This window comes from Neoarius graeffei, chromosome 9 (assembly GCF_027579695.1).
Source record: "Neoarius graeffei isolate fNeoGra1 chromosome 9, fNeoGra1.pri, whole genome shotgun sequence".
Classification (NCBI taxonomy): Eukaryota; Metazoa; Chordata; class Actinopteri; order Siluriformes; family Ariidae; genus Neoarius; species Neoarius graeffei.
In genome coordinates this window covers 35,043,363-35,065,796 of record NC_083577.1, presented here as the reverse complement: position 1 = coordinate 35,065,796, position 22,434 = coordinate 35,043,363, and the positions used below count along the sequence as shown (strand labels likewise).

Genomic DNA, 22,434 nt, shown 5'->3' with positions numbered 1-22,434 from the left:
GCATTTCTGACAACTATTTTGTCGCTGCTATAGCAAGTTATGAGTGTTTGAAATATGCTGTGTAATATATCAGTCCATATGTCAAAGCAATGGCCGTAAACGAGATTCGTTGAGACCTGTGCGAGACATCGTAGGACGGAAGTAAAACGCGCAGCGGAAATCAAAGTCACACACATCTGCTAACATTGTCAAAAGACGCGCGCGCCCTCTTTCGAATGCTGATGTAACAAAGCTGGAATTTTTGTTTGTTTTTATAGCAATCAGGAAAGTTTGAAAAAAGTAGGCAGTAATCGTCATTTACACTCGTTTTTGTGCAATATTTCATTTGGAAAACAGTTTTCAAAATGGCGGCACTGACACCTGGCGGACACTTCACTTTTCAAAGTCTCGCACAAGTCTCGTGAAGATAAGTGACACCTGCCGTGGACCAAACGAACTAAATTCAACATGGTTAAAAACCGAATAGGCCGATAAGTATAATATTTAATTGCAATTAGTTGCCAATACGAGTCACGATATAAGGTTACTAAAACCGAAAACGTAATTGAATAACACATTAATTAAGAAATAAAGCAAGTTTAAAAATGACTTCAGTTCTCCTTTAAGGAAAAACTCATAATAATAATAATTATTATTATCTTCTTTAAGCAGGGCGGCAAGGTGGTGTAGTGGTTAGCGCTGTCGCCTCACAACACGAAGGTCCGGGTTCGAGCCCTGTGGCCGGCGAGGGCCTTTCTGTGCGGAGTTTGCATGTTCTCCCCGTGTCCACGTGGGTTTCCTCCGGGTGCTCCGGTTTCCCCCACAGTCCAAAGACATGCAGGTTAGGTTAACTGGTGACTCTAAATTGACTGTAGGTGTGAATGTGAGTGTGAATGGTTGTCTGTGTCTATGTGTCAGCCCTGTGATGACCTGGCGACTTGTCCAGGGTGTACCCCGCCTTTCGCCCGTAGTCAGCTGGGATAGGCTCCAGCTTGCCTGCGACCCTGTAGAACAGGATAAAGCGGCTAGAGATAATGAGATGAGATCTTCTTTAAGCATAGTTACAAGCAATGTAAGAAGAAACCTTGAACAGATAGGAATCAGTCTGGGTGTGGATTTAGTACAGAAAACCTGTTTGCTTGGAACGGCTCATGTACTTCAAAAAGTCCTGGATATGAAATGAACGTGAATCAAGAAGAAAAGAATGAAGCTATTTAATTTGAAGAAAATATTAGACTAAACAAAGACAAGATTAGACTTAGAGAAGAGTAGCTTGTCATCTTAGGTCATGGGTAGTGGCCCGATGAAAAGATTGATGAGCCGGTTATAACATCAAATACCGTGTGTAAAATATAATAAAAAGTTCATGTAAAAACAGAAGAATCGAGTAAACCAAATCGGGGCATCTGAACGTAATTTCTATCCCATTGAATGAGGGGATCCTTTTTCTTTTACAACTAATAATCCATTAATTAGAAGAACGATAGCCGTGTAAACATTTGTGTCTGATTACTTTCACTAGCACATGCTGTGTGTGTCCTGTGCATATGTGCTTGGATTATAACGAGCTCCTTTAGGAAAACACAGCTCATCCAAACACATTTTAATTGATTTAAATGTACTTGCAAGGTTGGATGGGCATCAAACAAAAATTCTGAGGCACATATACACTGTAAAAAAAGAATAGTTGAGAATACTTCAAATTTCAAGGCAACCGTCTGCATTAAGAATTTTATGTTTTGCCAACGATGTGCCCATGATAATCCAAACTATGACAACACTGCTATCTTTATTAAGAATTCTTAATTAAGTCAATTTTCAATTCCTCATTCTGCCAACATAGATTTCTCTTTTTGCTGAACAGTGGCATTCACAGTAGTACAAAAAGGCAATTGAGGTTATCACAATTTTTGGGGGGCTTTTTTCACCTTTATTTGTATAGGGCAGTGTAGAGACAGGAAATGAGCAGGAGAGGGATGGGGAAATGACCTCAGGTCGGAATTGAACCCGGGTCCCTGGATTTATGGTATGGCACTTTATCCACCTTAGCCACGACATCCCCGAGGTTATCACAATTTATCATTAAACTATACATGCCTTTTTTCATTGTTCTACACAATTACAAAACTTCAATAATGTACAATAAACTTCACACTTTTTTAAAAACTTTATTTCAATATTGAAGTTTTGTAATTGTGTAGAACAATGAAAAAAGGCATGTATAGTTTAATGATAAATTGTGATTGGCTCAGGTGGATAAGGCACCATACCATAAATCTGGGGACCCGGGTTCGATTCCGACCCAAGGTCATTTCCCCATCCCTCCCCGTGTCTCTCTACACTGTCCTATCCAAATAAAGGTGAAAAAAGCCTTAAAAAAATAGTGATAACTTCAAATACCTTTTGGTACTACTGTGAATGACATTGTTCAGCAAAAAGAGAAATCTATGTTGGCAGAATGAGGAATTGAAAACTGACTTAATTAAGAATTCTTAATAAAGATAACAGTGTTATCATAGTTTGGATTATCATGGGCACATCGTTGGCAAAACATAAAATTCTTAATGCAGACAGTTGCCTTGAAATTTCAAGTATTCTCAACTATTCTTTTTTTACAGTGTAGGACAGGAATTAATCTCAGCAAAATTAAACCAGAAATATTTACCAGAAATGCGAGGATGCAGAGGACACACACAGTTAAAAAAAGTGTAAAAACTTTGATTAAAGAAAAAAAAAACTGTTCTGTTTCTTGGGATGTTTACAAAATGTATTAATTGTAATATTGACATTTCACATCATTTTCAATAACCAGAGCGTCCTTGCTCCTGAATGTTGGGCAAATATGAAATGCTGAGCAATTTCCTGCCGTCACACACTCTTCTCTTCACTGTCTGTTTCATAATCCCACTTCGAAGATGTGTTTCCGAGACGGAAATAATTTAAAACCTGTTAACAACACAAGCAGCGGATTAAAATGCTGACTGCGCTGACCAGACTCACGCGTCTCGTTGTTATGACAACGTTGAGACTAAATATCTGTCGACGCAAATGTATAGCTTTGATCAGATCACAAGTAAAGTGCATGTAAACGAAGATTTTCTACTCTGCAATGTCCAGTTTAACATACAGCAAAGTCCAAATGTCTGAGACCACACTGAAAATGTGGGATATTTTTCATTCCAAATTGGAAATAAACATTAGGTTTTAGAAATTTTTTTAAAATTTAAAACAAAAAAGTAAACGATTTAATCTAAAATGGATACAAGTTTTTGCACAAACTTGTAGAGTCTGTGTCAGCTCAAGTGCACACTATCATTAAAGCAAAAAAGCGATGAACCAAATACTAAGAAACTCTGAAATCCATGTCTTTCATATATTGTACTTTTCACTCAAATTGTTGTTGATACACTTCAACCCCGCTAGAACAAACTCCTTGGGGGACGTCCAAATAATTTGTTATACCGAAAAGTAATACTGCAATACTGAAATGGATGCACTTATCACACCAAACGCTCACTCTTACGTAAAACAAGACCAACTGTGTTTAATTTATACTTACGCTTATTAAAGGTAGACTGCCTTTCAGATTTTTCAAGTCTAGGTCATAAAAAGAATTTTCCTCGACACCTAATTATTTTTGTTTAGTGGACCAAAAGCTACTGAATTCAAATCACAGACTTCCAATTTTATTAGTTTTTTTTTAAATAGAACAATTAATGAATTTAGGGTCATGTGGCCCTAAATTCTCTGCTATTTTTTTCCTGCTTCACCATGACCCAATTCAAGATACTACATCATGCATGACGTGGTGGGCTTTCCCCGTTCACACAAGGCATTGTGGGATACAAATTTGAAACAGGAGAGAAAAACAGAGGACGTGAGTGTGAGAATGAAATGTGAAAGACTGACTACAGTAACGGAAAGCGAGAAGAAAAGATGTTGTGTTATATGCAAAGGAAAGGAGAAACAGGACCAAACTAATAAATATCGGCGGTCAGCGAGCACCTCGGTGTGATCAGCTGGTCAAAGGTAAACCTGTAGATGGCAGTAATGCAACACTGTGGATGCCAGCTGCTGTAAAACCCAAAAGAAGAAGGAAAAGGTAAACCTACGCATGCACACACGGACTTCCTCTGTCTGCTTGACTGCGCGAAGCAAGCTATTTCATGCACATTATTTGCTCGGGAATCCCCTCAAATTAAATAACTTTCCAGCCACAGAGCGGCCTGATATTTTGCGAGATATTACAGAAATAAATATATATCACAATAACCACATTTCAGAGGGGAATAAATTTCACCAGTTTTATGAAATCGAAAGGCCGTCTAGCTTTAAGTAAAGAAAATAAGTCATGCTTGCTGTGTTTTGGTTGCCACATCTTCTTTCTTTTCAGCCCATCATGCTGACTGCAGTAATGGACAAAATTTCTGAGCTCTTTTTCTTTAAAAGTTGACATTGAATTTTTCACAATACCATACTCTTTTGCCACATTTGTTGCTTTCTCACCACGCTTTGGATGCTCCAGGATATGAAGTTTGTCTTCGACAGTGTCACATCCATGCACTCAGTGGCACGTCTCGAACTGCTACTCATGTACATGCATGCAGCACCATTAGGACTAATTACCATGCACCTGTTCCAGATTAGAGCGCAATCACAGCACGCATTTATAAGGACTCTCACTACACACAGACTTTGTGAAGTATACATGCTGTACCTTGTGTCTCATGTTACCAAGCCATTTGTAGCACTGTGCTGATATTCTGGTTTCTGACTCCATTTTGGATTTTGCCCTTTGTCTCCACCTTTGATATCCTGTCTGTGCCTCACTTGTCCATTGCCTGATTCTCGACTCTGATTTCTGATCACTGATTTGAATCTGTTTGCCAGTGTGTTTTAAAATAAAACTCCTCCAGCGATTACATCTGTCTATCACCTGTAATTTCTGGCAGACGGAAAGTATCTTAGATTTACGAGTAGCCATGACAACAATGCTTACGGAGTAAAGACTCAAGTAAAATTGCTTTTAGCTCATAAAATAAAGTCCTTTTAAGGGATTTTTTTAAGTCAATGATCACCGTTCTTGATAACTGTTAGTGATTGACACTCGTTAAGCCTTTCTTTTATGGCATTAACACATATTGTTAACTTGACTGCAGACTTTCTGCAGTTTCTTTCTGGTAGGAAGAAGAGCGCATGGCTCAGTGATGGTTTTTTAAGACTCCGACTCATTGTCATTAAAGTCAGCGGACACAAACTTAGTTTGTTATATGCGAAGGTTTGTAGTAACACAGTTCGTTATAGCGTGGTTGCAATGCATTATCATTTATAATGAAAATTACTGTATTAAATTAGAAAATAATGCAAAACAGAAGTATTTCCACTAGTTTTCTCAGACCTTTGGACGCCACTGTATAGATAAACAACATTCAAAATCTACAATCGTAATAAATTCAGTTGCATTGGTGAAATATTTCCAGTCTTGATCAGGCTACCATTAATAATAAGTCAGCCTTGTTCTTTCATCTCTGTTTTATATTAAAGCAAAGTCACATAAACTCTAACTAGTTTTGACAAACCTTTCATCAATTCCTCGACATTCCTTTATTACAGGTTTATAAACAGCTTATTATTGTGTTATAAAGGCCTGATGTAGGCAACATTCAAATAAACTGCATTATTTAATAAAGTAATGTTGCTGTTATGCTGAATATGAATAAGAGACAAATCTGGCCATTCACTTGAATGGAAGAGGATTTCATCCTCAAAAAAAAAGAGTTTTTTCCTTTGATGTAGTGTATAATTTCACATGCTCAAAGGAAATTAACCATGCAAATCTGCCAGTCTGGGAAGCATGGCCAATAGAAAACACAGCCATGTGCTCAGGGTTATGTATTTCTGGAAGACTCAATTGATTATTAGTACTGTCTTGGGACATTCTGTTTTATTCTATCCACATTCATTGGATATGAGCAATCGTATGCTCTGATTGGCTACTCTACTACTAGGCTATCAGCTCATATCCTGTGAGTAGAGAAAAACAAAATGGCGGCGCGTGTTGCTGAATCAACCGAGGACGAAATAAAAACACTATTCGAAAATGAAACCCCCAAAATACAAAAAAAAAAGCAACAAAACATGGAATAAAAGTATTTGACAGTAAGAACTTTTTATTTTTCAAGAATTATTATTATTATAGCATTTTTAACAAATTGTTACCGTCATTTCGCCGGTTTGTTCACATTCTAAGCAGAAATGATTTTGTCTGATGTTTTGTATAAAGTTTTTATTTATCAAATTTGCAAAGAATAAGAATAAAAATGCTCTGTTTCGCAAAATGCAGTGAACGTGGATAGAATAAAACAGTTATTCCACTCAATCTCATCGTACATCATGGTTTTCCCTAAAGCGTTTTAGCGTATCGGGCCCAATACGCTTGCTCTGCCTGCCGATACGCTTAGATTTATACCGATACGTTAAATTTCCTACCCGCAAGTAACTAGACCCATAGGAGAGCAAATACCAGATCCATTTACATATTGATTGATATTTGTGTTAAACAAGCGGTCTTTTTTCCCAACGTTTGTGTTGATTCTGTCAAAGTAATATGTCCGCGTGGTATGATGTAAACAAACTGTAATCTGTTGGCTATGTCAAGATCACGTGTTCAAACTGTCCAATAAAAAATATAGAAAGAAAACGTCAGACATCCCGGAAGTTTTCGATTCATTATAAGCGATCTCATTGGCTGCCGATGTTGTCCCCTACCAGACGGGCAAAGCCGACTGATTTTAATCACAAAAGTTTGACCTCGTCTGTTATCATTCATGAATGTGTTTATAAGTACATAATCTTTCTGCAAACTTAAATGTATGAATTAAGTTTTCTTTTCCTTTAAATATGCTTTAATCTTAATGTAGTCCATTTAATAAAGTGCCAAAATTTAAACTTTATAATATGCAGTTGCCTTACTTTTCTGTGCATCTTAGTTATACATATATTACGGTAATTGCATCAGAAACATTCTAAATCATTACAGTTATAGTAATACAGCAACTTATTTTAAGGTAGCAGGTCTTGGGTTCAGATCCCTTTGTGATCAACAGGAGGTCATGATGATCGATTCTCTTCATTGGGTTGCATAAGATGGAGCAAACCGCTGTTCATATTTTCATGCACATTTTTGTTACAACACTACTTGATCAGAGATAATTAAGTGCAAGGGATCCCCGTAGATTTTCAAATCTATCGTCTACCTCAGTAATCTATAACAAAACAGTTTAACTTGCATGTTGAACTTTAAGGTGAAATTTCAAATGTGTATACATTAATACTATTTACAGTGGTGCTTGAAAGTTTGTGAACCCTTTAGAATTTTCTATATTTCTGCACAAATATGACCTAAAACATCATCAGATTTTCACACAAGTCCTAAAAGTAGATAAAGAGAACCCAGTTAAACAAACGAGACAAAAATATTATACTTGGTCGTTTATTTATTGAGGAAAATGATCCAATATTACATATCTGTGAGTGGCAAAAGTATGTGAACCTTTGCTTTCAGTATCTGGTGTGCCCCCCTTGTGCAGCAATAACTGCAACTAAATGTTTCCGGTAACTGTTGATCAGTCCTGCACACTGGCTTGGAGGAATTTTAGCCCATTCCTCCATACAGAACAGCTTCAACTCTGGGATGTTGGTGGGTTTCCTCACATGAACTGCTCGCGTCAGGTCCTTCCACAACATTTCTATTGGATTAAGGTCAGGACTTTGACTTGGCCATTCCAAAACATTAACTTTATTCTTCTTTAACCATTCTTTGGTAGAACAACTTGTGTGCTTAGGGTTGTTGTCTTGCTGCATGACCCACCTTCTCTTGAGATTCGGTCCATGGACAGATATCCTGACATTTACCTTTAGAATTCGTTGGTATAATTCAGAATTTATTGTTCCATCAATGATGACAAGCCGTCCTGGCCCAGATGCAGCAAAACAGGCCCAAACCATGATACTACCACCACCATGTTTCACAGATGGGATAAGGTTCTTATTCTGGAATGCAGTGTTTTCCTTTCTCCAAACATAACGCTTCTCATTTAAACCAAAAAGTTCTATTTTGGTCTCATCTGTCCACAAAACATTTTTCCAATAGCCTTCTGGCTTGTCCATGTGATCTTTAGCAAACTGTAGATGAGCAGCAATGTTCTTTTTGGAGAGCAGTGGCTTTCTCCTTGCAACCCTGCCATGCACACCATTGTTGTTCAGTGTTCTCCTGATGGTGGACTCATGAACATAAACATTAGCCAATGTGAGAGAGGCCTTCAGTTGCTTAGAAGTTACCCTGGGGTCCTTTGTGACCTCGCTGACTATTACACGCCTTGCTCTTGGAGTGATCTTTGTTGGTCACCCACTCCTGGGGAGGCTAACAATGGTTTTGAATTTCCTCCATTTGTACACAATCTGTCTGACTGTGGATTGGTGGAGTCCAAACTCTTTAGAGATGGTTTTGTAACCTTTTCCAGCCTGATGAGCATCAGCAACGCTTTTTCTGAGGTCCTCAGAAATCTCCTTTGTTCGTGCCATGATACACTTCCACAAACAAGCGTTGTGAAGATCAGACATTGATAGATCCCTGTTCTTTAAATAAAACAGGGTGCCCACTCACACCTGATTGCCATCCCATTGACTGAAAACACCTGACTCTAATTTCACCTTCAAATTAACTGCTAATCCTAGAGGTTCACATACTTTTGCCACTCACAGATATGTAATATTGGATCATTTTCCTCAATAAATAAATGACCAAGTATAATATTTTTGTCTCATTTGTTTAACTGGGTTCTCTTTATCTACTTTTAGGACTTGTGTGAAAATCTGATCATGTTTAGGTCATATTTATGCAGAAATATAGAGAATTCTAAAGGGTTCACAAACTTTCAAGCACCACTGTAGGTTAGAAATCATTGAAACACTGGTAAAATCTATCCTATAATCATGTATCTAAAACTCCCCTAGTTTCGCTTCGTGCCGTTGGCGCTCAATTGTCTATGTATTATCATACCAGAATTTGGGGCTTTAATTTTTTTCTGGGGAAAACACTGGTACATGGATTATAGCTACCTTGGTGCTACGCACCTCGTCAGCCATCAGCTCATGTACGACTTGATTTTGTGGAATAACTGTTAATTATATAACAGCAGTATATACACACATTTTTAGCAACCAGTTAGCAGGAGCTAGCCAAGTATCACAAACTAGCTAATATTCTAACAAAATTTCAAAAATAGTCTGCATAATATCCCTCACAAACAACAAATTCGCTGTTTAGATTAAGCTCGCTAAGGTTAGCTGTTCACTCAACTACTGCTTTAGATCGAGAGAAATATCACACCAGGACTGCTGATTATGATCAGCTCAAACGTGCGGCACAATCATCCAGTTTAATATAAATGCAGTCATATCTCAGTCGTTCGCATTCAAAGCTAAGGAGAGGACGTCTGTGTCTTCAAATCTGACTGTCACACTAATGACAGCATGGGATTCTGCCGGAGTTTGGATAAAAATAAATCCAAACATGACAGCGAGAGAGAGAGAGCGAGAGAGAGAAGCCATATAATAGCACAGTTAAGACTTCAACCCGGAGAACACGTTCTGTCATGATACACTGACAGATGATACACTTGAAGAGATCACTGACATGTGAGAAATAAATCTGTATGTCTGAAACAAGTGCAGTCGAGAGTGTCATCTGATCTGTGTGCATCCATGAATTGCTGTTTCTTTCACATCTAACCCCACTCAGCACAGGAGCGAGGTGAGATGAGGTACTAATCACACTGTTGATGTCGATGCATCGGCGTTGAGGTTGTGTGTGAAAGAGATGTGTGAGAAAGTGCACGCTCAGTGACGAGACACATGCACACAGAGCGTTCATGAGATGTTATTAGATTAACACTGATGAGCTACTGGTATGGAAAAGGGGTTTAGCACTTTGTACACACTATAAACCTCATTTATTAATCTTTTTATAAAGCTGCGTGAAGATCACTGGTGTCTCACGATCCCTCTCCTGAACATTTACAGCACCTGCCTAGCCTGCAAAACCATCAGCATTATGAGCGACCCCACCCACCCTTCACACATCATCTTCAGTCCCCTGCCTTTTGGTAAAAGGTAGCGGAGCCTCCGAGCTAGCGCCAAAAGACAAACAGCTTCATACACCAGGCTGGCAGGATGCTGAACTCTCTCTCTCTCTCACTCTCTCTCGCCCCCCAACCTCCAACTGTTATAACAATTCATCTGTCGTCTTGTGAATAAACCAAGTCCATCACTGGCAAATTACCAGGTGTACAAAGCTGATTTGCATTTGGTAACGCACAAAACAAAACTGCTATTTATTTGTTTATTTCATTTCCCTTGATTTTCTTCAGAATTTAGTCTTGGCAAATTCCCATCCATCATACGACAGCGACAGTCTGGAAGGATGAAGCCTTCTTCCAAAGCATGTGAAGCCAATAAACCGCATCTTTTCGAACTGCTGCTCATGCTGCATCACTGGGCAGCGTAACACACTTGAAGGAATGCACTCTCGCAGTACTAGCCACGTGATTAATGTTGCTGTGATTGATAGGAGAGATCAGTACTATACAGTGACAATTTAATATTATCGTGCATAAGAATTCATCAAAGGAAAGATGCTCATAATTGCTATTGAACCATACAATAATTATGTTTACACGAGTGTGCAGAGTAAGAAATTGTTCCAGTAAAAAAAAAAAAAAAAAAAAAGCATACAATGCAAAGATACGTTGCTTGCTAAACTTTGACAGGCACATGAAAGCAATCACTAAAACGGCATTTTATCACCTAAAAAACATTTCCAAACTAAGAGGACTTATGTCAAAAAATGATCTGGAAAAACTTATACATGCCTTCATCTCTAATCGGGTTGATTACTGCAATGGCCTTTTCACAGGCCTGCCAAAAAAGACCATCAAACGACTTCAGCTGGTTCAAAATGCAGCGGCGAGGGTTCTCACACGAACTAAAAGAACAGAGCACATTACTCCAATTCTAAGGTCCCTTCACTGGCTTCCAGTAAGCTACAGAATTGACTTTAACCTTCATCCTACCAAGTGGGGTCCATCTGGACCCCGCACCTATATGTTTGTTTGCCATTTTAAAAATATGTGACATACTGCCTCACCGTTTTATGAATTTGTCAGAATTTATGTCTTAATTAAAACACTAAAGCACCGGAAGATCAGCTTTTTGCATTGTGAAGGTATAATTTGTTACTGGGGTCCAACCGGACCCCAGAGTAAAGTTTATCTGTCTTTCATTTTATAATTGAATAGCACACTGAAAGTTAACTTCTTTTATGTTCCATAATGAAACTACCAAGGCATTCCTTCTTGGGGTCCGTGTGGACCCCACTGCTGCAATAAGCACAGGCTGCAAAACAAAAGCCCTAAATTATTTTACAATTACTTTTTTGTTTTAAATTCTGTAAGAAAAGACCTAAGTTGTAATCCAGAATGTTTTACAGCTGCATGAGCTGCAAAAATCATGTATATAATGCCAATTTTTTTTTTTGTGGCGCTATAATTTGCTACATGTATGCTAGTTATTGCAATATTATTGCAATGTTATTGCATTTATAATACATCATTGATATTCAGCCATAGTGGATTTTGTTCTTCAATAAAGTTATGCCCGTTTGCTGCATTGAATTGGTTCTTACTGCATTGATTTCAAGGTATTCCCTCCTGGGGTCCATACGGACCCCGCCTGGTAGTTTGTGTATGTAAAATTGGCTGGTAGGATGAAGGTTAAGTGTGTTCTTTATGCCTTGGGCCCTTTAGTGTATTGCTGTTATTAATACAAGATGTTCTGAACAAAACTTATCTGGTGATTTTGTCTTTATAAGCTTTAATTTTAAAGAAAAGTATTGGGGTCCAAACGGACCCCACATGGTAAGATTAAGGTGTAAAATAGCATGGTAGGATGAGGGTTAAAGCATTGTTGCTGGTGTACAAATCTCTAAATGGTACAGAGCCCAATTACCTCTCTGATATGTTGCAGCGGCCTAACTCAATCAGCTCTACCAGATCGCAGCAGCAAAATTTACTGTTAAAACCAGTTGTTAAAACAAAGTGTGGTGAAGCAGCTTTTAGCTACTATGCAGTACAGCTATGGAACCAACTGCCAGAGGACATCAAAAATGCTCCTGCTGTTGGCAGCTTCAAATCTAGACTAAAGACCAAGCTGTTTTCAGATGCTTTCTGCTAAATTATTAATATTGCTATCTCTACATGTTTTAAACTCTTAACTTTTACAGTCTCTCCATGTTTTAAATTTTACTTAACTTTTATTCTATTTTATTCTGCTGTTTTTTTTTAAATTGAACTTTTATCTCATTTTATTATTTTATTTCTACTATTGTTTAATTCTTATTAATTTTCTTCCCCATTTATTTTATGTAATTTTATTTTCTATTGTTTACTGTTTTGCTTTTACTTCTGTAAAGCACATTGAACTGCCACTGTGTATGAAATGTGCTATATAAATAAACTTGCCTTGCCTTGCCTATGAAAAAAAATCAATATTTTTTGTAGTGTGTTAATAAATGATCACACGTTATTTTTGAAAGAGCAAATTAAAAATCTTGTTGGTTAAGTGTTTTTTTTTAAAGACATTGCACAGTATATCTACCTCCATGTTTGCACATTGTTTGTTTGCCTCTACTTTTTTTTAAATGTTATCTTCATTTTTCACTCTACCTTTATATTTTGCATTCCATATGCACTTTATATTTTATATTTCATATTTTATATATATATTTCTTTTTATTTTGGTAAGCGTAGTTTGGTCGGGCAGTTGCAAAATAAGAATTTCATTACCCAGTAATAAACCTCTGTGTCTGTTATTGTGTATATGACAAATAATAAATCTTGAATCTTGAGGTTCCCTGTCGTGGTACATGTTTGTCGTTCGTACGTACGTTCGCTAAGCCATTAAAAATCAGGTCGATACGTTACCATATTCTCTTAAGTATGAAGCTCAGCTCCTCACACTTTGTGCATCGGGAGCTCAGCTATAAATTTATGGATTTATTTTGGTTTCCTTTCTTTCTTTTTTCATATTTAGTATTCTTAAGTCAATTACAATCACAAGCCAATCAATCAAGGCTGTGATTGTCATCACAGTCTTCATATGTGTAAATGTACACAAGTAGGACAGAAACGTATGTACAATGCATTATTGACTGGGTACGGATTGTGTTAGTTTATTTATTGTAAGATTTAATAAGTGAAACAGTGTTGTTACATTTTTTAAATCATATTTTGCTAGTCTTTCAGTAGTACCTGAGAGAAGGTTTTGGAAGACGTGAGTTCTTGTCCACTGAGCCATCATGCACTTGGCCAGAGTGTTTTGGTGAAAGATTTTAGAAAAAAAAAAATTAAATATTAAAGCCAGCTTTTTAAACAGCAGTCATGGAAACTCACTGCCTTGCACAGGTTTCTATATTCCCAACACCCCTGATCCACCTGAACAGCTAATTATTAAAGCTGTCAGGATTTGGGCCAGCTGTTTTGGGAGTAGAGTCAAGAAGAAAACCCGAATGTGTGCTGGGTAGTGGGGTTTTATTCACTTTAAAGTCTGCTTTAAAGTGCATTTCAGATAACAAACACCCTCCTTTATCATCTTCACTCCGATCTGCCTGAAGGTGAGTGAAATTTCAATGCTGGCTGAAATGTTACGGCTGCATGTGATATTTTATGACCTGGTCTGCTTTGTCAATTGCCATAACACAAGATGCATGACGTCAGCACTGGGGATTTACAGAAAAAGTACTTCATTGAGACAGCAACGATCGATCGTAAATAACACATTATAATAAATCAATAAACATTTGTTTTCCAATTAAACAAATACCTTTCACAACAATTGAAGGTCAGTATGAATTAATGAACTAATATTAAAACATGTTCAGAAATGGAGCTGTAATTTTTATTTATTGTGCAATCAAGCACTTTTATTCACACTGGTGATCAATGGCACTAATATCACACAGGACCAATGTAGCACTTGTGTTTTCTCATCCTGTATCAGCAAATATTTAACAGTTATTCACACTCACTATCCGGAAATTAGCGTCCGTATATCCACTTCAGAGTGGGTCGGACGTCGCATGGAGAACAGCAGCATGCCATCAAGCTCTGTCTTGGGTGTCGCTGGCAGACAGACCAGCAGCCTTCAGATCATTTTTCACGCATTCCTGCCAGGACTTCTGGGGCCTGCCAGAACGTTTACGCCCGGCGACTTCAAGGTGGCATGCGCGATTGATGATGGAGTTGCTACGCTGCACGTGGCCAAACCAGCGAAGTCGCCGACGCCTGAGGGTAGACTCCAGGTTCGTCAGACCGAGCCTCCTTCTCAAGATAGATGTGCTCGATCTATCGTCAGGCTTGGTGTGCAAAATCCAACGCAGTATGGCCCTCTCGTTTCTTTCTAATCTTCCAAGATCACAACTTTTCAGGGGCCAACACTCGCTAGCATAAAGCATAGCACTCCTTACGCAGCTTTCATACACTTTCCCACGGGTTGATAGAGACAAACACCTGCATGTCAGGACTGGGAGGAGTTCTCTGAACTTGCCCCATGCACATCTAGTTCTTGTGATAGCAGCAGCCTCACAGCCACCACCCGATGTGATGGTGTTACCCAGGTAGCAAAAGGAGTCGACGACTCCAAGCGTCTGACCGTCAGCAGTGACGTGTTCGCATGGCCTGTTGTCAATTGGGCGGGCTGTTCCTAGACACCTTCTACATCTGAAGCTTGGGTCAGCAGTGAGCCTTCCTTTGATGTCGCTACACCTTTTATGGATCCAATGAGAACAGCCTGTGCAGAAGATAGAGTTGCTACCCACGCCACTCCGGCAAACACCACAAGGGAACTTTCCCGAGTCTTTTAGAGGGTTTAGATTGGGGCCAAGGAGCATCACCTTTGTCTTGTCCACATTCACATTCCATGAAATCAAGTCATACATGAGCTGATAGCCGACGAGGCGCGTAGCACCAAGTTGCCTATAAGCAACGTACAACGAAGTTGAGTGGAATAACTGTTTTATTCTATCCACATTCACTGGATTTTGAGAAACAGAGCATTTTTATTTTTTGCAAATTTAATAAATAAAAACTTTATCAAAACATACGACAAAATCGTTTCCACTTAGAATGTAAACAAACTGGTGAAATGACAGTAACAATTTGTGAAAAATGCGATAATAATTCTTGAAAAATAAAAAAGATACATTCTTACCATCAAAAACTTTTATTCCATATTTTGTTGCTTTTTTTATTTTTTGTGGTTTGAATAGAGTTTTTATTTCATCCTCGGTTGATTCAGCAACACGCGCCGCCATTTTGTTTTTCTCTACTCATGGTATATGAGCTGATAGCCTAGTAGTAGAGTAGCCAATCAGGGCATGCGATTACTCATATCCAGTGACTGTGGATAGAATAAAACCTGTTATAGGAATGCCTGTGTATATCAGAGCATCCATCTTATCCGATCAAATTAAAATGACGTGACCAAGTGAAGTTACACTTAGAGTGTGTGTTCCTGGTGAATTTCACACACATGCTATAAAAGGCTGCGCTGAGCATATTGCAAAGAGGTACTGTTACTGTTTTGACTTGCCTACTAGTACAGTATCAAATCGTGTTTAACCCTTTGATGCAAAACATATGCACACCCCTTCTAATGCACAACATGGGTCAAAAATGACCCGCATTCATTTTCCAGGTTATTTCATGCTGACTGAGTTTTTCTTTGCTCTATCTTTTGAAATCAATTTATTTTATGATTGAATATTCCAAGTATTCCTTAAATATCTTGTTTTTAATTACCACAAATCATTAATTTAATTTTTTCTTTCCTACTTTATGAACAAAAATACTTTTTATATTACTACACATGGGTCATCCAAGTGTGATTTAAAATTAAATGTCTTAATACTATAATAATAATTTGTTTCAAGTAATTACTTTAGCAGTGAATGGGGCCAGTTATTTATTTATTAACTATAGTTAGCTAAGCCAACTACAATAAAATTAGCTAACTAAAGTAGAATATGTCAACAGCTCGGTAGCTAATAGTAATTACTTGTAACTTTCTGACAAGTAATCTACTCACTCTCAAGGTAACCTAAACATAATCAATTTTTTTCTAAGGTAATGTTCGAACAATTGAAAAACATTACTTGCATGTATTAGATGGGCAAAGGGCGCTGTGTGTGCTGAGCTGTGAAATGTCTGACACAGGCACAATTCACAGTTCCCACCAAACGCTGGAGTAAATGCATGCGGGTCGGTTCTGACCCATGTGTGTAAACTTGATGTAGAATTACAAAAGCTGTGCTTGTTCATAACTTAAGAAAGGAAAAATAAAAATGATGATTTGTGCTAAACAAAAACAAGATATTTACTGCATATTTGGAAAAGTAAATGACAAAATGAATTTATTTCAAAAGTATATCATAGAAACACTCAGCCGTACATGAAATAACCTGGAAAATGAACGCAGGTCGTTTTTGACCCATGTTGTGCATTAGAAGGGTAGTGATACAAAAAGGGTTTTTATTCAAAAAGTAAGAAAGGAAAAAATAAAATAAGGATGTACGATGATCAAAAACAAGTTAATTGAGGAATACCTTGAATACTGAATGATGGAATTAATTTATTGCAAAGATATAGAAGATAAAAACTCAGCCGGGTCACTTTTGACCCATGTTTTGCATCAAAGGGTTAAATAAAGACACAAGCCAACCAGCACGACTATCAGCTGCAGTTTAGTTTCCATTGGCCACATCAGCAATTATGCTCATTCTTTATTATCTATTCGATTGGTTAACACCAGTAAACTATGCTCTGAAAGGCTATGACCAGTCTTGGAAAAAGATGCTAATAGAATCTATTAAACAGTAGGGGAGAGCAGGGAGATTTGGGGCAAGTTTTCAGCTTTTGTTGTGTGAAAGTCTTTGCAGGTTGCATCACATTCATATTGCATTAGAGAGTATTTACTCTACCCTCTTACCACAACATTAGTTTCTCAGCTTGTCACATATACTGGCCTTCAGACTTCACTCTTTCTGTCATTATTTTTTTCCAGGGAGACATGAGACATTGAGAGGAGACATAGGACATTATGTTGGTAGACTTGTGCCAAAAAGAAAATATCTACGTAGGCCTACATGTTTACTTAGTAGAGCACGCTATTGTTGTTCTTAAGTTGATTTTATCATTCCTGTTCACCCATTTTTTTGGCACCACTACTCCTCCTACAGCTTTTGAGATAGTGACCGGTATAGTGCGCTTGTATACAGCTTTTGGATAGATGCCCCTGTTCTCTCATTCTTGTTTTTCTGTCATATTTTTCCCATAGAGAATGAATGGGGCTCACGAATTGAGTCGTCATGGTCGGACATACTTCATTGGAGACACACCAAACCTCATGTGATACCTCAGACCAACTCCCCCAACACATACATGCAATCTGGTCTGATCCACACTGATCTTTTCCTTTCTTTTCACTCATCCCTTTTTCCCCCTTTCACTTCCATTCATTTCCCCCCCATTCAAATGAATGGAGTTTCGGGAGAAAAACTTATTCTCATGTCACGCTGTGTGTTGAGCCACTTAAAGCAGAGATTTTAAAGTGCAAAGCACTCTAAAATCTCTGTTTTAACCCATGCCGCACACACTTTTCTCTGCAGAAATGCAGACTAATTTTTATTTATTCTCAAAACTTGGAACATATGAACTGTATGAATACAGAGATTGAAAATGACTCGACAAAACAGTTCCATTCTCAAGAAGGAATGAAATAAGTTTAATCCTCATGCTGGTACACGCCTACATTTTAAAACAATTTTATATTTGTAAGGCACAAGAAGAAACCTTTAACATGAATCGTCTCAACTCTCCCCACCTGGCCATTTTGAAAAAAAAAATCTTTAAATATCTCCCCCCAGAATTTAAGTTTAATAAACAATACTATATATAGTAACTCTAGGCTACAAACTTTGATTCATAACAAATCCCCAATTCACCAGCATACATTGCACTATAGAATGGAGGTGTAGGTAAAGTACAAAATATAAGTTTTGGTGAACAAAAATATTGAACTGCACAAACCTTACAGCAGTATCCAGCTTTGTAGCTCCAAATGAAGTAGGTTACTCTCAGGGACAACATCTAACTTTTGATATCATCTAAAACCTGATTCACTGAAATTAATTTATGGGAATACAAACTGTCCCAAGTCTCCCCCATCTCAAGTCTCCCCGCTCTCCCCTATGCATTATTAGGTGATAACATTTATTATATAGATTTTTTCTAAATATGTATATCTGATTCACAAATATCTGAACTATATAAAGAGATTCAGGAAGAAAGCATGGGATTATCTCTGCTAAGAACATAAAAGAAGAGCAGAAGAAAATACTTGCAGGACACTGCACTGCGGTATGTCTTTCAGGATTTCAGGGTTTTCATGAGTCAATCACTGAATCACACCAAAGACCAAGAGCTGATTGATTGTTTTTAGAAGCTGCAAAAACTGTGAGTTACAGTACCACATTCAGAACATGGCTGCTCACTATAAATCCAGCAGAAATGCTGAGTAGTAGATACTGCCAGCTTTTCAATATGAATTTCTGCAAATTCACATGGGCCAAATGAAATGAGGCAGCATGGCATATTAGGCCTGTGGGGCCTTGAATTCAACACATATTTTGAAAATAAAAATACTGAGTATTAGCTGATTTTCTCATGAGGAATTTTGACTGAAAGCCCGAGTGCACGCAGAACACAACTTGTCTTAAACTATGGCATTATCATGCATTTAAAAAGTTCAATATTAGATCACGGTTAGGAGGCACGGTGGTGTAGTGGTTAGCGCTGTCGCCTCACAGCATGAAGGTCCTGGGTTTGAGCCCCTTGGCCGTCGAGGGCCTTTCTGTGCGGAGTTTGCATGTTGTCTGCGTGGGTTTCCTCCGGGTGCTCCGGTTTCCTCCACAGTCCAAAGACATGCAGGTTAGGTTAACTGGTGACTCTAAATTGACCGTAGGTGTGAATGTGAGTGTGAATGGTTGTCTGTGTCTATGTGTCAGCCCTGTGATGACCTGGCGACTTGTCCAGGGTGTACCCCGCCTTTCGCCCGTAGTCAGCTGGGATAGGCTCCAGCTTGCTCGCGACCCTGTAGAACAGGATAAAGCGGCTAGAGATAATGAGATGAGATGAGACATCCTTGGCAAATCCCTGCACGGGAATTTTTTTGATGAGGGATATAATAGTTTTGATTCTATCCACATTGACTGGATATGAGCAATCGTGTGTTCTGATTGGCTACTTTACTACTAGGCTATGAGTAGAGAAAAACAAAATGGCGGAAGGTGTTGCTGAACTAACCGAGGATGAAATAAAAACTTTCCTCGAAAACAAAACCCCCAAAAATACAAAAAAGCAACAAAATGTGCAATAAAAGTATTTGATGACAAGAACATACATACATACACACATATATATATATATATATATATATATATATATATATATATATATATATATATATATATATATATATAAATTTTATATATATTTAATATTTCAAGAATTATAATTATCATATTTTTCACAAATTGCTACTGTCATTTCGCCGGTTTGATTACATTCTTCATCTTTAAGCATTGAAATTTTGTTGAATTATTTTAGACTGGTTCAAAAGCTCAAAGAAGTTTGAAAATTACAGAACTGAAATGTCCAAGGAAGAAGTTATTCTATACCTCGGCATGACGGCAAGATGGGACTTGTTACAAAAAAACAACACTAAAGTCAATTCATGCAGCCACTGATAGGTTTTTAAGAAGTCCGTCTAAGCGGAAATTATTTTGTCGGACATTTTGTATAAAGTTTTTATTCATTGAATTTGCAAAAAATAAAAATAAAAATGCTGTTTCTCAAAATCCAGTGAATGTGGATAGAATAAAACAGTTATTCCACTCAATCTCGTAGTCCATGGATTATAGCCAACTCGGTGCTACGCACCTCATCGGCTATCAGCTCATGTACGAATCGGTTTCGTGGAATAACTGTTAAATATAAGACAAAAAGGCACACAGGTCCTTTTATCTATACGTATAATAAACCTCTTTCTTGTCTATTTCTATATTTACAAGCAGTCTTTCTGATTACATTGAGTTTAGCGCCATGTTTCATATCCAGCAGTCGGTGAATATGTGGATAACATTGCACTCTGTTATAACAATCCTGCTGTGAAGCATTTTAAGCCTTGAGAGGGTCTGAAATGTTCGCAGTCCTAATAAGGTATTATTTCCAGAAAAGCCTAAAAGACTAGATGATGACATTGTTGTCTCATAGTGCTATGTGTCCAGGTCCATCCAAGACCAGTTATTACACTGACAATTACAATATGAGCAATCTGGTGAGATAAATATGTTTTCTAAAGAACGAGCCACTGAACTGTGAGCACTCTGTAGTATTGATATGTACAGGTTTTCACACACAAGTAAACTCCATTTCCTTTAACTGATGATCAATCATTTTGTCATTTCTTTTCATCATAATTATTGGTTAGTGACTTTTTCTTCTGTTTACTCTCTCTCTCTCTCTCTCTCTCTCTCTCTCTCTCTCACCTCCTTTCTTGTAGAAAACCAGTTCGGTCTTGAATTCCCGTCGGTCATCCAGAGCGCTCTGGATTTGGGCCGTCAGCTTGTCACTTGTCTCCGGCCCATACAGAAAGTTGCACGCACAGCTCTTCTGCATCAGCTCAGCGCGAGCGTAGCCTGTCAGCTCACAGAACCCATCCGAGCAGTACACGATGGGGTAGAGGGACTGTACCTGGGCATTCCCCAGCACAAAGTTGCTATCTGTAACAAACACAGAAAAGGATTATGGGAATTTGTCATCCTCCATGCTTTAGAAGCTGTCCTCTATGAGCGCTTTCCTGTATGGCAGACAGATGTAGAGTAATTAACCTTCATCCTACCAAGTGGGGTCCATCTGGACCACCTATATGTTTGTTTGCCATTTTAAAAATATGTGACATACTGCCTCACCATTTTATGAATTTGTCGGAATTTATGTCTTAATTAAAACACTAAAGCACCGGAAGATCAGCTTTTTGCATTGTGAAGGTATAATTAATTTGTTACTGGGGTCCAACCGGACCCCAGAGTAAACTTTATCTGTCTTTCATTTTATAATTGAATAGCACACTGAAAGTTAACTTCTTTTATTTCTTTTATGTTCCATAATGAAACTACCAAGGCATTCCTTCTTGGGGTCCGTGTGGACCCCACTGCTGCAATAAGCACAGGCTGCAAAACAAAAGCCCTAAATTATTTTACAATTACTTTTTTGTTTTAAATTCTGTAAGAAAAGACCTAAGTTGTAATCCAGAATGTTTTACAGCTGCATGAGCTGCAAAAATCATGTATATAATGCCATTTTTTTTTGTGGTGCTATAATTTGCTACATGTATGCTAGTTATTGCAATATTATTGCAATGTTATTGCATTTATAATACATCATTGATATTCAGCCATAGTGGATTTTGTTCTTCAATAAAGTTATGTCTGTTTGCTGCATTGAATTGGTTCTTACTGCATTGATTTCAAGGTATTCCCTCCTGGGGTCCATACGGACCCCGCCTGGTAGTTTGTGTATGTAAAATTGGCTGGTAGGATGAAGGTTAAGTGTGTTCTTTATGCCTTGGGCCCTTTAGTGTATTGCTGTTATTAATACAAGATGTTCTGAACAAAACTTATCTGGTGATTTTGTCTTTATAAGCTTTAATTTTAAAGAAAAGTATTGGGGTCCAAACGGACCCCACATGGTAAGATTAAGGTGTAAAATAGCATGGTAGGATGAGGGTTAATGGTGATAATTCTTAAGCATAACCAAAAATAGCAGGTTTATTAGGCAAGAACAGGTTTTATGATGCAAATGTTAAAAGTGGATTATAAAAAGGGAAAAGCATTCCTCTGATATGAGGCCTGCTCATATTTTTTTCTTCACTTTTTTGTTTATATTCCTGCAAAAGTAAATTGATAGCAATATTAAATATCCAGGATTAATTGATTCATGAATGAATTCAATACGAAATGTAGCAGCTACAGGTACCTTTTTTTCCCCATATGACGTACAGGAACAGGTTGGAGAAGACGGCATCGTAATTGGAGATAATGCGTATTCAGAAAACTGAATTTTATATGGTATGTTGATTTATTACCAAAAAAAATTTAAAAAATGAACGACACCTTTTATTGAAATAATTATAAGGGATGATCAGCTGGAAATAAACTCATATTACCTCACATACATCATCTTAGTTTTGTATCTCATCACATTACATTGTACGTCATTAAGA

At 37.8% G+C, this 22,434-nt stretch overlaps 1 protein-coding gene across 1 annotated transcript in view; it reads right to left on the bottom strand.

Moving 5' to 3' along the window:
• The window catches only part of kcnh3 (potassium voltage-gated channel, subfamily H (eag-related), member 3), a 492,909-nt gene that overhangs the window by 161,736 nt on the left and 308,739 nt on the right, over positions 1-22,434 (bottom strand). The window contains exon 2 of the mRNA XM_060929349.1: positions 20,699-20,932. Coding sequence (XP_060785332.1) covers positions 20,699-20,932 — 234 coding nt within the window. The remainder of the gene's footprint in view (positions 1-20,698; positions 20,933-22,434) is intronic.